At 32.4% G+C, this 18,748-nt stretch overlaps 1 protein-coding gene across 2 annotated transcripts in view; it reads left to right on the forward strand.

Moving 5' to 3' along the window:
* LOC131850453 (uncharacterized) overlaps nt 1-18,748 on the forward strand; it is a 60,452-nt gene that overhangs the window by 32,281 nt on the left and 9,423 nt on the right. For both annotated transcript variants that reach the window (XM_059200672.1, XM_059200673.1), the window contains exon 2: nt 14,513-14,660. In XM_059200672.1, coding sequence (XP_059056655.1) covers nt 14,552-14,660 — 109 coding nt within the window. In that variant the 5' untranslated portion in view covers nt 14,513-14,551. The remainder of the gene's footprint in view (nt 1-14,512; nt 14,661-18,748) is intronic.

Here is an 18,748-nt window from a genome sequence, read left to right on the forward strand (position 1 = left end):
TTAATATTAAATAAAATACACACTTTACTGTATGTGTATTTTTAATTCTTTATATTAGTATTTATGTATATTTTATTTTAAAAAGTAATAATTACTTTTACGGGCTGTACTTCCAGAATTGTGTGTATCTTAATAATCAAAAATAAAAATCGAACCTGCGACCATCAGTGAGTAAGGCAATGTACTAAACTACTGAACTACCGAGGTCGTTAAAATTAGCAATCTCAGTACATAATCTCCGATAATTAAGCGGTTTCATCTTTTTTTAAATTGTTTATGAAATAAGCTCCTTAGAGACGAAGAAATGGATATGCTGAGGAAATATATATAAATATATATATATTAAAATCTTGTCCTTATTTAATAGTAATTAATACTTAAATATTGAAAAACGGAATACTGTATTTTATGTGTACGTTAAAATACTGTCTAAAATAATATATATACATGTACCTATTTAGTAAGTAGATAAGAAAGAACTACGTGCCTGCAGACAAATCCCGACAGGAGTTTTGCAGGATAGTAGAATTATAATATGTAAAATTTGAAAAATAAAGCTTTTTATCTATCTATCTATCTAAATAAACGGCGAAAACACATATAAATCACTATTACTATAATATTACTTCTTCACAAATATATACTGAACATTATTTGAGAAAGTATTTACTACAATTTTACTACTTGTCCTAGCCGTCATAAACTCTGAACTGACCAGGCCTGATTTTGTGATAAATTATGTATAATTACTACTGAATTTATGTGTTTTAATTATACACATAAATATTATTACTGGTAACACATAGCTGTTCATGAACACTGAGGTGTTATACCCGTGTACCTGGCAATTTTACTGCCACATTATGCTATAATAATTTCAAAGTTTAAAATTGGAATACAGTTCAAAAATTTTAATTTATGTGTTTTATGCACACATTTTTGCGGTGTATCCAAAGTTATAATAGGTAAGTTAAAATTTCTTTTATTAATTAATAGAAATGGCAAACGAGCTGAAGGTCCTGGTCCTAAGTAATATTCGTGAGCTATATACATGAACAGCACCATGAAAACGCATTAAGAATTGTCATTCCATTGCCTAAAATATCCTGTTGTCTAGCGGTATAGGACACTGCTTTTCTTCCGATGGTCAAGTGTTCGATTCCTGGCACGGTACAAACATTTGTATTCATGAGTATGATTTTATCGGCCTGGGTGTTTTATATATGTATATATATATATATATATATATATATATATATAAATATATATATATATATATAAATATATATATCTAGGTGTTTATATTATGTTCAATTGTCTAGTACCAATAACATAAGCTCTGCATTTAACATGTTACCATGGGACTAGATGGCGCTGTGTTAATTGTCCAGGCTTATTATTATTATACTCCATTTTTACAGCTTTTGCTGGTTGTTTATTATTATTAATATTACAGCTTTCTTTCATTAACAATCGTGTATTTATTGTAATATTCTCATTTATTGTAATATCTATGAACTTCCTAAATAAGTTGCAAATAAATGAGAGATAAGACAGATGATTTCATACAATATGGCAAATACTTGATTTCCAGCATGTATCACATACAGAAGGTAACATATTCAATCTCGGTCGGTATTTTGATTGAAATTGTAAGTTCTGCTATTAAAGTTTGCTGATAAAGGAGCCAACAGAATATCAGCGCTACAGATTTTTCTGTAGCTTTATACCCAGTTTTGTTGGTAGTACTGGCACATCACTATTCACTCGATCGCCGTTTTAATGAGTAAAATATATTATTGTCAAAGAATATATTGTACGTTAATTAATATTATATACTCATGTAGGCTATGTGCTTGTTTAAATGTAATTTATGAACAAAATAATACTATTTATAAAAAAACAAGTTTTAATGTAATTTATGAATAAAAAATTTATATATCTATTATGAATATAATAGAAATAACCGTGCGGTTTTCTAGAAACAGCGCAGTGAACCACATTATGGAATCACCTTCCAGCAATGGTATTTCCGAACCGATATGATATTGAAACCTTCAAGAAAAGAGCTTATTCCTTTTTAAAAGGCCGACAACGTACTTGCAATTCCCCTGAGCGCAGTGAAGTGACTTTGTATGTTAATAAATAATAGTTAAATCATTATATAATTTATATTATTATATATCCTATATCCTGTATTAGAGGTTATTAATATTGAAACTATTGATGGAGTTCCCATGTCGTTGCTAATGGAATGTGTCATACTAGATGAGACAGTCGACGTCGATATGTCTTGATACAACATAAACTAAACTCAACACTTGACATGTTTTGCGGATTAATTTGGTTTGTTAGCGGTGCTTCCATTAACATAGAGTTAGTCAGCAAAATGAATTGCGAGATAAACTTTTTGGCGTCGGCCAAATTCTAATTTAGCCGACGCCATATGAGACTTTTAAGTTCAAGTCGTGAAAATGTAACAGACAAGCTGGTGTGTACACTTTACCATTTATAGTATTATATTGTGGATATATAAAAAAGGTAGACGACGTCGCAGGTCATAGTTAGTATATCTAGTCTATCAATAAAAAAGAACGATAAAGAACATTACAGGGTCGGAATTAATCTAGAGTAATATTGTGGAATGTCCTCAATATGCTGGCGACGAAACCTTTGCTGAATTCTAAATGAACGCATCTGAAGATCCAATTGAAAGGTTTGGAGATAAGAACACGAATTCCTGAGTCTGTCTAGTTGTACAACCGAAATGTATCTTTATGTTATGGGGCATAAGACTTAATTTTATTAAACCTTTTTCAACAGAATCGTAATCATCGTAATAGTAATCGTCGAAAGTCATGTTCGCAGCTCAGAAATCTAACAAAACAAATTAAAACATGTTTTACTCAATATATGTATACTGACGTTGTAAAGGGGAAATATTTATTTTTCTATGTTTCTATGTAATGAAATTTAGTAAAGACAGGGTAAAAGAAAAAAGATAAATATTGTAGTCGAGGAAAAATGTTCTTGATACGGACGATGATTTCATGAAAATTATTATTGAGGGGAAAATAGAAGGAAACAAGGAATAGCTACATATTGAGGACAAAAGAGTCGTGTCTATATAACATGATAATTGGAACGAATTGAAAAAGGACCAATAGCCTTTACATAACACATTCTTTCACACACGATAAGCAGCGCGTGCGACGTTGAAAAAACCATAGTTAGAGAAAACCATAATCAAGCCAACTAAGTCATTTTTCTTTCTTTTAAAAATTATATATCCTATTCTATAGATTTTATTTAACAGAGACACGTTTAAGTTTTATAAAATTATCAATAACCCCATATTTATGTATTTGCTCTATAATCAGATGTCTTCGATTTTGCAAAGATAATCAATTATTATAAAAAGGAATGCGCTCACAGAAGGTGCGCGCGTTCTTTCTCGTTCAATTTGTCTACATTTACATATACATTCTTTCCTGCGTATTTTTTTTCGGACTACTCTAATGCTGTTGGCCGCAGTTGGTCTTTACAGCTTCACCGGACGATAGGGGGCGAGTGCAGATGGCACTCTAAACCCGCGGAAGGACTTATGGAGCGGCTGAAGACCAACTCCCGCCTGACGGATACGAGTTTAGTCTGAGGGCACCGCTAGGGGATCGACCCTCGGCTCAGGCCGTCGTAACTTCGGTCCCCGTTTGAATTGGACGGGGATCGATCGGAGGGATTTTCTGCGTTCTTTCACGCAGAAAATCCCTCCGTACTCCGTACGTACGCGTAAATGCTGCTATTATATAGATGCTGAGCACAGGTAAATTGTTGTAAAATATAAGTGAAGGGAAGTTGCGTGCGTCAGCTAGTCTATACATATAAATAAAATTGGAGTGTCTGTTTGTAATATTGAAATAACCGTTTTTTACTACATGCATATGCATATACAGTAAATACACCAAAATATTTTTTTTACAATTTTTGTCTATCTGTCTGTTTGTTCCGGCAAATCTCTGAAATATCTGGACCGATTTTGACGGGACTTTTATTGGCTGGTAGCTGAGTAACTCAGGCTACTTTTATTTTAGAAAATTCAATAATTTTAGAAAAATAAAGTTAAATTCCACGCAGATGAAGTCGCGGGTACAGCTACTTTTAAATATAAATAAATTTCAAATTATTCAACTTCCTAAGGCGACATAAATGTATGACCATATTGCATAACACTGCATCGATTAATACCAATTCCTTTAGTGCGTGACGCACGCAATATTTATAATTATTTCCTACCCCAAAACGTTTAATGTAATATTTGATTTCGCAGCTACTTTAATAATATACTACTGAGTTTTTGTTAGAACTTGGTTTTCTTCTAGTGCGGTACGGCGATAATTTGTCACGAAATAAAACTATACTTGTTATACTGATTTTTGTAAACAACTAAAATATTATAAGCTACCTCAGGTATACCCTGGAGTATTCCTGCAGGGTATTTTTTAGTCCAAGTAGGTGCAATTTATATATAATAATAATAACCCAGGAAAATTTACACCATTTAAATCTATTCTCACAAAATGTCTGCCCATTGCCCCAAAGTCGCAATTCTTCGCTGCTTTTTGCATGCTTTTTATACGTTGCAGTCTAGTTATTTTAACTCTAATTTCGGCATATCAAGCTGGACGGGGTGAACTGATGTTAAACTGGTACTAATGTTCATCCCGATCGAAAATCGGTCAATCGGTCGAAAGCTATTTCTGTCTGAGGTTTAGTTAATTTCTGTTCCCTGTATAATACACATTCAAATGGTTGAAAATTTTATGAATGGATTTAGTACTCCGTAGATTATTTCAACATCCTTGTTTCTCCGTTTGCCTTATTGACGGGTGTTCTAGCGGTTTAGCCACCGCTTTACGTCCGATGATCGCAGGTTCGAGTCCTAGAACGGAAACATTTGTATTCATATGTATGATTGTTTGTATTGGTCTGCATATTTATTGTGTATGTTATGTAAAAAAATGCTATGTCTGTCGGTTGTCAGTATTCATAACACAAGCTCTGCTCAGCTTGGTACTAGATGGCGCTGTGTAAATTGTCTAGATTTATTAATACAAAAATTTCATTAAGTACCGATTAGTTGTGTAAATATAACAAACACATTTATAATATTTACAAGTTATAATCATTTATTTAATACTAGCTACTCGCCTCGGCTTCGCACGAGTGTACATGTATTATATATATAAACCATCCTCTAGAATCACTCTATCTATTATAAAAAAAAAACATTTTAAAATCCGTTGCGTAGTTTTAAAGATTTAAGTATACATAGGCACGGACAGACAGCGATAGCGACTTTGTTTTATACTTAATGAATAATATGATATGAATACTGTACTTTAACTTTGTAGGAGTTAGTTGTACAAAGATAGAAGCCGACGATCTGCTATTAAAAACATTCCATCATTTTGCCGATCTTAAAATAATCTCGAACAAATTCTGGTAAGCATTCAGATGTTTAATTATCATCCCTAGGATCTTTTGTTTGTTTCAGAATAATTATAACATGCAAAACAGCTTATACGCAGTGTCTAATGTCATAAGAACTCAGCAGGAAGTGCGTAAACAGAAACAAACACCAACAGAAGTTAATTTGCAATTATAATTAGAACGAAGACCTGAAATGTGTATGGGAATATTACTGAACATATGTATAATTGACATAGGAGTGGTCTTTGCTTGGTTGAGGAATATTTCATATTTTAATTATAATAAAAAAAGATAAATAATTCTAGATGGCTTGGTAACGCGGTGGAATGTTCTAGAAGAATGTGTATAAGTTTATAAAATAGAAAAATATCGCAGCTCTATTTACGACGTTCCATTTTCAAAAAGAGCAGTTTCTTTTTTTTCTGAAAAATTTAACGGTTATTAGTAGATTGTGTATAAGTTTATAAAAAATAAAACAATGTCACAGTTATATCCGAATTCGCAGTCATATCTTCGACATTCCATTTTTAAAAAGATTTTTTTTCTGAAAAATTTAACGGTTATTAGTAGATTGTGTATAAGTTTATAAAAAATAAAACAATGTCACAGTTATATCTTCGATGTTCCATTTTTAAAAACATATTTTTTTCAGAAATATTTAATGGCTATTTGCAACCACTAACAGTTCTTTGTGTCTATTTATAAAAGAAACGATATAAAATCTGTACACAACAGTAAAAAAATAACAACGAGATTTTAGCAGTATTACAAGATTCATAAAAACAATATTACGGATAGTCATTTAGTACATTTTGGTACATAATGCTTCTGTAATATCAGAAAGTTGTATTTAGTGGCATACTTTATTATAAAAGGTAAACTAATGAGGAATTGACCTCGTACCCTTATTTATAGAAGGCCTTATTTTACTAAACTTTTTAAAAATTCGATAGTTTATTATATTGTACTTATATAAGCTAATATGCAGCGTTTTGGCAATTTATTAGATTTTAGGTGTAAGATATGTCAGAGCAATTACTGGATACTGGTAATTTATATTACCTGAGGTCATAATTATTTTGCCATCATTCGCCGTTCCCTGCCAGTATACCTACTGTTAGCATAGTTGGAGTACCATTTCATATTCATCCATTAAAAAAATATTCATCACGTATTTTTTTGTCTATTGTTGTCGTGGACTTCGTGGTTTCTCGCAGGGCACTCATAACTTTATAGGCCACATACTAGAGATGTTAAGGAGATCCGTAATTTTATTTATTTATTTATTTTCGGAAAACCAAGGCTATTTACAAACATAGTTATAAACATAATTAAATGATAACGGCCACTTATAGGTTTTCACGGATAGAAACGTAATATAAAATAATATACAGTACTAACACGAGAGGCGTGTTTGTGTTATAAATACTCATAAAATCATACATCAAACAATAACAATCCACTAAGTTAAAACATATGCTGAAATTAACAAACAAACATTTTTGAATAATGGAAATGCATATAAGTAACATTAAATTCAATACCTATAACTCAAAGAATTGCCTGCTCATCACGGCCCTCGCTAAAGATATTCTATCGGAAAACAAATCAATATCTAACACCCTACTTAATTTATTGAAGTTATTACTTGCTCGCCACATATAACTGTTTTGCCTATAGTTAAATGATACAGAAGGTATAGAAATAGAAGGGGTAAATCTGGTACGTTTAGCTGGTACATTAAAATTAACCGAAACTATCGGATATCCGATATAAAAAAATATCCGTAACCGTCAACGAATCCGAAATAATATCCGGATAATATCGGATAGGGGCGGAGCCTAATTGAGACACGTTATGTAACCATTATATTAGTTATATGTATTTTACTTTTGAAATTCCTTAAAAAATTAATATTCGTAACCGTAAATATCCGAAATTAACGGATAATACAAAATAATGTCATATCCGCATAAGGATGCGGATATGACATTATCCCGTATCCGTATCCGTATACGGTATAATAATTATTCCTATATCCGAAACCTATCCGTATCCGAAATTTCATATCCATAACATCCTTACCACATACTATATAATGTATGCGTAATATATAATATTATATTATCAACCACAATTGTCACATCTCTAATTAGCATATCTTACTTACGTCCTTTTTTTGCTTTTTTAAACCTACCTTCTAGACAAGTAACAATTTGATTTAAGAATAGCATCTCGTTTAAGAATAGCAGAAAAGAGACTTATAAACAATTATTGATAAAATTTATATCTAGGATTATATTGTAGTGTAACCCTTTCGTTGTTACCTATAAGTAAAATGCCAGTAAGCAACATATGCAGACGTAATCCTACTCCCCGCCATCTGCTACTCTATGTAACGGAATGGATATAGTATCTGACCAATACATATTGAAGATATTTTGAAACCGGCAGTACTCTGCAATTGAGTGAACCAGTTTTCAAACACTAGGACGATTTTATTGAGTTTAAAAAAATATGATACTACCATTCTCCCCTTTCAACCTCTTACAACCCTTTTTCTTTATTTATATTCAATCAATTACTTAAAAAAAAATTCAAGCTAGAAGCGCTTTAAAAATGAGAATACTTCTATACCAACTTCCATCTCCCTTTTCAACCCTTTACAACCCTTTTTCACATTAAAATGTATTTCCTCTCTCAGTCGAGACTATCGGTGTACCAAATTTCATTTAAATCGGTTTAGTAGTTTTGGCGTGAAGGCGAGACAGACAGAGTTACTTTCGCATTTATAATATTAGCAAGCATTGAGGTATCTGCACGCCATAGTATATTCAAAATCATGGTAAATATGTTTATATAATGTAAACAAATGTGAACAAAACTTTGAAACAGTATTTGTTCATTAAATGGTAAGTCAATTTATTATTACATAAAATTACATCCCCTTATTTGCAATTTGATTTATTTTTATGTGGCCATATAAATTGCAGACTAAGCTTCTTGATCACACTTTATTACTATTGTTTCGTAAACTTAATAATAATGTATTTCAGAAAATGCCGTCTTGAGCGAATGATTAATGAAGTAAGACCATGAAATTGTGCCGCGTGAATGATATTAAAAATCGTTCAGTACCTTATTACGACTACGTCTTGGAAGATTCATGTAATTTTGACACAAACGTAATCGATTTTCAATATTTGGGTAGTTGAAGATACTATTTATCTGTGGTTTGAAACAAAATGGTTGGTTACAAATATTTATAAGAAGAAATAAACAAACAAATATAACCATCTATCTGTAAATTATAGAGAACACACTGCGGGTAATAGATAATTGTATATAGATAATTCTGTCCTTCTAGAAATTTCTAAAATTTCTTATAATAAGAACCAGTAACGAAGTATGGTAACATATTCTAGCGTAAGATACTGTAACATTCTTAAGTACTGGTTTTGACAATAACTGATAGATTCTAGGTAAAAGTAGACTCATTTTAATTTTTAGGATACATACGAGAATATCAAGTAATTAGATAACTTGATGATGATGTTAAAAATATAGAATACATTGTTAGAGAAGTGACTATGTTATGCTGGGTATTATGTAGACTTTAGAGAAATAACAATTTTTATTAGCAACCAAAAATAGAAACAGTCAGAAAATAAGAGGTAAGAAAATCAGTGACAGATCAATATGACAATATGACAGCCCCGGTGGTCTAGTGGTTTAGCACACCGCTTTACTATCCAATGGTCGTGGGATCGATTCCTTGCACGGTACAAACATTTGTATTCATTAGTATAATTGTATCGCTCTGGGTGTTCTCTATGTATAATATGTATTTATTTACAAAAAAAAATGTATCCATGTATTTATATCTGTTGTCTAGTACCCATAACACAAGCTTTGCTTAGCTTGGGATTAGATGGCGCTGTGTGAATTGTCCTGAGATATATATTATATATATATATATATATATATATGAATATAAAAAAATAAGCTATTATTATCAAGTCAAAAAATCTATCAGTGTTGTCGTATATTTAATACTTAAATAAAAATTAATAACGTTCAATCTAATATACTAACAGGATAATAATTTTACCATTAGTAGAACTATTTGCATAAGTATCCATCTATGGTTACGCGTGATAGTTGATATCATGATCATCAATGTTATAGATAGGTCGTATGCAATCTCATCAGGCGAAGTTGAGGAAACTATTGACTCTTCGATGAAAGAATAGTCTCCTCGACTTCGCCTTCAGATTTATGAGTTATGACACCGAATGAAGCAAGAATATGTAAGAATAGAGCTAATACTCGTTTCTCTCTACCTATCCAATAACGCGGCAGATACCTGGCGCAACAATAGAATAATAAAACTGTCTCCACATCTTCACAAATTTCATATAATATTATTAGAATTGGAAACCAGGTGCTGAATTTTTCACAGAAAGCAGACTTCATCTGCATGTAATATGAGATCCCATATATTTTACGGTAATAGCCAATGGTACCATCCGAGACTCGATCTATTATTTGCTTCAACAAATATCTAGGTCAGCAGGAACTCAGCCGTGTTACCTATCTGATAAATGGTCTATTTCTGAAAATAGACCGCGATTTTCATGCGGTATAAATTTAATTGAGTAAAATGCACTTCCACTAGTGAATTTTATAACGTAATCTTTACTAACATGAATATAACTGATCACTGTCTGTAGAAAATAATTTTAATAATAATAATTATCATGGACAATCAACACAGCGCCATCTAGTCCCAAGCTAAGTAGTTTGTGATGTCGGTACTTGGGTACTAGCTAAGTTATATATATAAATACTTAGGTGCATTTTTTTTGTAAATACATATATAAACAATTGTATGGTCTGGATGTTTTCTATATACAAAACATCCAGACCATACAATTGTTTATACCGTGCGAGGAATCGAACCCGCGACCACCGAAAGTAAAGCCGCTAGATCATCGTGGCCGTCGATGCTTTTTGTCCTTTACAAATACGTGGCAATTCTTTTAGCTAGTTCTTGTTTTTAACGTCTAGCTAATTATGACATAAATATTTGTAGACAATTTGTAAATTCGTTACCATTTTTTATTATAAAATATTCAATCTTAAAGGCTGTAGAAGGAACAAAGGGTACTGAAGAATTTTATCACCATGCTAAAACTACAATTAGTTTTAGTTTAAAGACTTAGGATTACTTCGTAATACTGCTCTAATCACTACGACTGATTTAATCTTATTTAGATACTTAACCATTTCTTTGTTTATTTAATATTCTGACTAATGAATTAGTGCTAGTTGGCAGTTTGTATTTACATAATTCAACTTAAAAATGTAAAGTTACAAGAATATTTTAGATGAGCAACACGCAAGTTTCTTGCTCGTTCTTCTTGTGATAAGCTTACCGAATGAGCAGTAGATTAAAAAATATGTATAACTATACGAAAGTAATTAAAATTATATTTAAATTTAATTCAATTAATCAAATTTAATTTTATTCGAATAAAAAATATTCTACTCTATTTCTATTCTATTATTAATGAATATTAATTTAACATGAATCACATTGTAGGGTCTGCATTCAAATTACTTACAATTTGATTGGAAACCTGAGTCCATTTATCTCTGCGTGACCCTTTTCGGACCTTCTCATCTATCTTGTATTGACAGATATAGGAGTCACATTTTAATCAATAGACATTCAATTTAGGGAAAATAATGACTTTCTAAGTTGAAATTGAAATAACATTCAAAATCAGTCTATAACAGATAAGAAATTGTATAAATAAACAGATGGACCTTATTGTACTTCTTAATGATATTGTTATTTGTTATTGTTATTGAAAATGTATTTGACAATGATCCGAATTTAATAAAAAGTGTAGAAATAGTTTCAAAGTTTATTTGTGACCAATATCCGTGACGCAGGATTTATATACATATATAAAAGCTGTTTTCCTTTTCTTCATCTATTTTTATGCGTCTATTCGTCTTTGTAGTATAGTCTATCTTTAAACCTTTTATTAGAATCAGTTTAGGGGTTTAGAGAAACCAAGTGTGGTCTTCAACTTTTGTGGTATCTATCATAACGGGAGCTTCATGTCACATACACTTAGATTGTGGAGCTACCTGCCGAGGTTTTAACGAGAGACTATAGAATGGGTATATTAAGGTTGCTTAAGACTAAACTAAGACTGCCTTAGTGTTTCAGGCGTCCATAGGCTACAGTAGCCATTTTCCATCCGTTGGGCTGTATGCGTGTTTGATTTTTCTTTTATATTACGATGGTACATAAAAAGAACAACATTCAGATTTCGCATTAATGATGCTTAGTGATGATTAGTAAGGTATTTAATAAAATTCCCCAATAAAGTCAAAGAAAAAAGTTCCATCGTTCTCACTTCAAAAATGACGAATTTCCATAAAAAGTTTCATCCCCTATTTTATTATATCTTATCCATCCTTAAGGGTAAAAATCTTACAAACTTTAAATGTCATGTTTAATCAACAACCCAAAAAATACGTTCTAACTTTCTAGTTTTAAAAATGTCAATATTTCCATACAACCTCGCATCTACCCTTTCAAATTTTCATCTCCCCTTTCAACCCTCTTACAACCCTTTTCTCGCATTCAAAATTAACACGTAAAGTATATGCCGATAGAAAAACCTATTAGATCTAAATCTATGGGATCACTCATCAGATAAATCTCTCTAAAAGTATCTAAATTCCCTCCTTTATTCACGTCAGTATTGTAGTATCGTGTATCCGTTTGAGGCGGCAACCAGCCTATTCATAAAGTCACTCAAAAGCCGCGCTAAGGTTTCACTTGAATGGTCTGTACATCTTTGTGGAAAATGAGGCTGTGTTATCTAAAGCTGTATTCTTGTATTATTTATATGATCATAATCTTGTTTTAGGATATTTAATATTTTTTTATATTCAAGATATATATCTTAATACTGGTATGTATAGGTATCTGACTTTGTTCAAAAACATGAATCTTACTAATATTATAAAAGTCAACATTTATGATATATGGATGTTTGTTTCACTTTTAAGAAAAAACTAATGAATGGATTTTAATGAAACTGTACCATAATATAGCTTATATACCAGATTAACACATAGGTTATAAACTTTACGGGAGTGAAACCGCAGGCACACACAAATAAATGATAATAATCACATTAGACATTCATATGCTAGCATAATTATCATATAGCGGCTACCGGGTCCAAATGTGTTTCACTCCACCCAGGACTGAATAATAATAATAAAAAAAACAGTATGACACTAATCCTTAAGTTAGTTAAATTTATGACATAGTTATTATGTTAAGTTTTTAGAATACAGATAACTAGTAACATAGTATAACGTAGTATACTAGTGTTATCTGTTTATTAAAAGTCTGCAATACAGTTACTCGTGGGTTGTCGACTATGGAGTCGATGCGGGGGCTAAGGGATCCCAAGCTTCAGCACCCTAGGGAGCTGTGGATGACCTCTGTCATGTCCGAATCTGAAATACTGTGTGTATTTTAGATTGGGACATGACACGGGTCCCATTGAATTATGTATGTATGTTACACACAAAATTTCATTAAAATGTGTGCAGTCATTTAGAAGTTAGATTAGTTATCACATCCTCCAAACTGATACAGACTTTACAAATCAAGCTACTTGGGAGCTAAAATACAGAGTTATCCACACAGACAACTAGGTACAAATGTTCACCACTGTAGGCTGTAGATTATTACCTTTTTATAGAATTGCAATGGCATATGCTAGTGATCACTCTATTCTTAAAAATGAATCAGTATTTTTTTAAACATATACAAATTCATTTGAAAAGAATAAGAGCTGATTTTCTTATCAATTCTACTTCGCTCGAAACCATTTCGAACTGATGGTAAATTTGACATATCATAGGAGTTTGTAGACCTACTTGAATAAAGATATTTTTTTATAATATCGTTGATCACACAACACCATCTAGTGTCAAGGTATGCAGAGCTTGTGTTGTGAGTACTAGTCTACTAATATAAATACATACATATTCTACATAGAAAACAGCCAGACCGATACGAACAATTATACTCATCATCATCAGCTCACTGCAGTCGACTGCTGGACATAGGCCTCGCCCAAGGCACGCCACTGAGTACGATCTTCAGCCCTTCTTATTTAGTTACTACTCGCAACGCAATGTATGCGTCGCTCCACCTAGCTGCGAGGCGTCCTACACTACGTTTGCAAATTCACGGTCTCCACTCTACAACACGACTACTATACAATTTACTAAACCAATCATACTCATGAGTACAAAATTTTGGAATCGAATCGGAAGTGAAGCTGTATGTTAATCCACTAGACCATCGAGACTGACAATTTTATTTGATACTAAGTTTTAACCGTAGTTTAACAAACATACCTACTTTCACATCATTATAAATGTTAATTAGGAATGTTTGTTACGCTTTCACGCAAAAACTACTGAACTGATCATCATGAAATTTTGCACACATGTTCTTGGAGATATTAGAATAAACGTAGGATTCTTTCATTAAAAAAATGCATTCAATGCAAGCAAAGCCGCGGGTAAAAGCTACTTTATAATATAAGTAAGGGCCTAACGGGCCATTGTTCCTTAAACAAACACTTATACAAAATTGATGCTACAGACAGCCCCCTTTGTCGGGGCTGCTTTGAAGCTGAAGAAACGGCGGCTCACGTAATCCTTGAGTGCACGGCAGTGGCCCAACAACGAAAACAAATCCTCGGAATGGTGAGGTCGCTCCGTGAAGCCTGCGAAGACACCAGGAGTCTTCTGCGCTTTTGGGAGGAGCTTGGCTGGCTACGTTAGTAGTCTGGCTCTACACGCACAACGGCCCGAATGAGAGGCTAATTGCGGAGAATGGAGTCCAACATACATCATACATCATACAATATAAGTAAGGATTAAGATTGTTTAACTGTATTGTTTGCAGGATGTGTATTGGCATGTGACGCGGGCGTGAGTGAGCGGCATGCGAGGCGAGCGCTCTAGGCGGGCCGCGGCCTCGCTCGCCGCGCTCGCGACGCTCATAGCGCTTACACTTCCGCCGCTCTGCTTGGCGCAGTACGACACGGCGTCCAGTGAGTACATCACTATCATTCTAAAGCTGTATTAACAATTTTATGTTATACACACTCTTGATATTATATTGCATTAAATAAAAGTATATTGTATTAATATAAACAACAAACGGAAAAAAAAAACAAATAAAATGTACATATAATTAAACTTAATTTACCATAATTAAAAAATAAACATAAAATAAACATTTTTTACATCCAATAATGCACTGAAAGACTTTAATGTATCGAACATACAGCTGGTTTTCAGTGGCACCAAAAATCCTAAAATAGACATCGTTGCGGAATATACATGTTGTATATATACATTTTCATCAACCTATGAAACTACAACTAAAAACTTGGTGTTTATATAATAAACGACAAGATAAATATAGAAATAAATTAGAATATAAACAATACAAAATGTAAAGTAAATGGTGACATATTCACCACTTGCGGTAATCAATATATTACTATAAGAGTTTAAAGTCCATAAAATATATCTCGATAAATAACAAACTGTTGATAAATATTAAAATAAATATATATGTGCAATTATAAATATAAAAATCAAGATAATTCACTTAGAGGAGCTCCGATGCGGTAATTTATTCAGTCTATCTTAGAGTTGAGTGGGGTGCCATCCCAAAAAACCTCACTTAACAATTTGTCACCATTCGTAGACCAACTAATAGGGTGCCAAATCGAATCATAACTACACCTTCTTAGCAAACAGTTCAAATTATTTTCTATTTGTATATATCGTCTGCCTTTTTTTAAAATACAGTGTAATCTTGTTTATCCGATCCGTTAATCCTTTTAGTTGTAAAAAGTTACAGATAAACTACCTAACTGACACACTTTCGCATATTAATATAGATACTATTATTTTCTACCTTTATAGTCGTAAAATGTGACAAACAGACAGACAGAAGTCATATTTTTACATATTAGTATTGATTCTGTTATAGGAATTTAACTAGCGTTATAAAATACTAACTACAACAGTACTATTCGTAACTTATTTAGCCATACCGTAATTTAAAATTAATAAACGGATCTAAGCATTCTCGCTCAAATTTCCTTTAGAAATTGATTACAGAGGTAAACTGGATGAAATTGCTAATTTATTAAGCGTTGTTCCCGTGCGCGGGTTTGGCTTAACCTTGTGACCTGGTTAGTAACATTGATGTAATTGTATGCTCGTGCTAGAGAAGACATGGCAACCTAATGTGACTTTCCATACAAAGAAAAACATAATTAACCTTCATTACTTTATTTTTGGAATTTTAATACCTAATCAGCATGGTATATTTTATGCTGATCAATTATTATATAGTAGCTGTGATCGCAGTTTCACCTGCGTGAAATTTATATCCTATATGTTACTCTGATGTATAGGCTATATTAATGGAAAGTTTCATCAAAATCTGTCCAGTAGTTTTTCCGTGAAAGAGTAACAAACATCCATTCATACTCATAAACTTCCGCGTTTATAATATTAATTAGATTATTGTTATATAGACAAAGTGTATATATTACATCATATAATAATAATTCTTTAATTCTTTCAGAGGACAAATATGTGACAGTCATTTTTATTAAATTAATATGTATTATATGTACTATATACAGGCCTAATTGATATAATTATGCTTCCTACAATTTATTAAATTCTAAGTAGACCAGTATTTATTGTGTGATGTACGAAGTGCGGCGTATCGCCACAAATTTTAAGAACCGGCAGTCAGTCCTCTAGTACATTCATAGGCATATTATACCTTGACGTTTTGAAATCTCTATCCGCCCCTTATCTGGGCATTAAGTAAGCCAGGCCCAGCGGTCAGTATTTTATGATTCATCAGTAAATTATTTCGTAAATAAAATATTTTTATTATTATGTAATACTACTGTTTTTACCAAGAAGAAATTTTATACCAAGAATAAAGAAAAAAAAATTTCTCCTAACGCACAGCAATGAAATCTTATTATTATAAACGCGAAAGTTTGTGGGTATGAATGGATGTTTGTTATGTTTCTCGCAAAAACTATCGTACTGATTTTAATAAAACTTTGCAGTAATATAGGTATACATCAGAATACATAGGCTAAAATTTAAAAAGAAATTATATAAATTGGGCGAAATAGAATAAATGTTAAGTAAGTGTAATGTAGACGAAGTTGCGTGGGGCTTATATGATATATATGTATATATATATATATATATATATATAGTAATATAGGTCTGCAGGACCTGTTTATATGCATTAAGTGTTATGAATGTTAATGTGTGTAGCTTGATATAATAGGTTATATAGCATCCTGTAAGATAAACATATATATACATAAATAATTTTGGGCTAGAATAGTTATAGTTAAAATAGCTAGTTATATGTATAGGTCTCCAGGACCTGTTTATATGCATAAGGATTACGTGGGTAGCTCTTTCAACGATCTCCGCTGTTAGTACTTTGACTTTGGGAGCTGTGTTTTAATTAGCAGAGTAAGATTTTGCATTGAAACAGTGTACGGAGTGTTAAACCTCGGAAACACACATGAGTTGCTAAATTCATATGTATCATATGGTGTCCGTGGGGATGGATGTCCTACCGATCGATCCCCTGTCAAATTCAGACAGGGATCGAAATTATGACGGCCGGTGCCGGGTTCACGAGTTCGGATTACCGTATGCTCTGTTGGTCAAAAGATCAGCTGGATTAGAATGTTCGAAAAACAAAAATCTAAATATATATAACTCAAAGGTGACTGACGTAGTGATCTATCAACGCACAGCCCAAACCACTAGACGGATCGGGCTGAAATTTGGCATGCAGGTAGATGTTATGACGTAGGTATCCGCTAAGAAAGGATTTTGCTTAATTCTACCCTCAAAGGGATGAAATAGAGGATGAAAGCCGATCGGGCTGAGTCTTTTCATGCATAAAGCTACTATGACGTAGGCATCCCCTAAAAAAGGATTTTGATAAATTCCACCCCTGAGGGGACAAATTAACGCGAGCGAAGCCGCGGGCAAAAGCTATTTAAAAATAAAATAGGATGTTCATGAGAGCTGAGATCTTGTCGGTGGAGCTCCTGCGTTTACCACGATCTTCCATCAATCTTTGTAGTTGTTGATACGATCGAGGCTATAGTCTACTAAATATATATAATTTACTAGACAGGTAACCATATTGCAAACAAAATTTTATTATGAGAATCATGAGATTTTGTTTGAATCATCATTATTATTAGTCGCTGTCTCTCCCTATGTATGCTTAAATCTTTAAAACTACACAACGGATGAATGCGGATTTGAAGCGGTTTTTTAATAGATATGGTGATTCAAGAGGAAGGCTTTTATTTATAATACATGTACACCCGTGCGAAGACGGGGCGAGTAGTTAATCAATAAATTAATAATTATACAATAATAAATTAAACCAGAGAAGATCAAATCATCAAATTCAAGCATTGCTAATTAGAATATCACGTTTCTATACAAGACATTAAGAAATTTTACGCTCGGTTCTCTTATACAAACATTCTTACTCTTCAGGGTAAATCGTTTAGGGGAAATTGATATAGCCACTTGAGACATTTATAAATGTTGCCGTAAACATTAGGGGACAAGGAAACCCACTTTGTTACGTTATAACTATGCGACAAATAATAAAACCGTAATGGGATCTCGTTATGACAAATTACTATGAAAATGTATGTAAGATGTTCATTAGTCTGCATTAATTAGGATAAAAAGTGTTTCAACATTTATTTCTTTATACAATGCTAGAGGAATGCTATTGAAAAAAACCGATAGTGCAGATAACTTAACTAGTTTAAACCAAAGATTAATAATAACCCTGAACAATTCATACATCTACGTTTTTTCGTAAATACATACATAATTCACTTAGAAAACACCCAGACCAAGACAAACAATTATCTTCCAGATTGATTGTGCCATACAGGGAAACGACATGGCGACCATTGGATGTAAAGCGGTATGCTAAACCGCTAGACTATCGAGTTCATCAAAAAATAATCAGATAATACCCATAAATGCTTTTGTAACTATTTCCAAAGAATATTGGCGCCTCCGTACTCAG

The sequence above is a fragment of the Achroia grisella genome, unplaced genomic scaffold (genome assembly GCF_030625045.1).
Source record: "Achroia grisella isolate CSIRO2021 unplaced genomic scaffold, CSIRO_AGI_Agris_v1 utg770, whole genome shotgun sequence".
Taxonomy (NCBI): Eukaryota; Metazoa; Arthropoda; class Insecta; order Lepidoptera; family Pyralidae; genus Achroia; species Achroia grisella.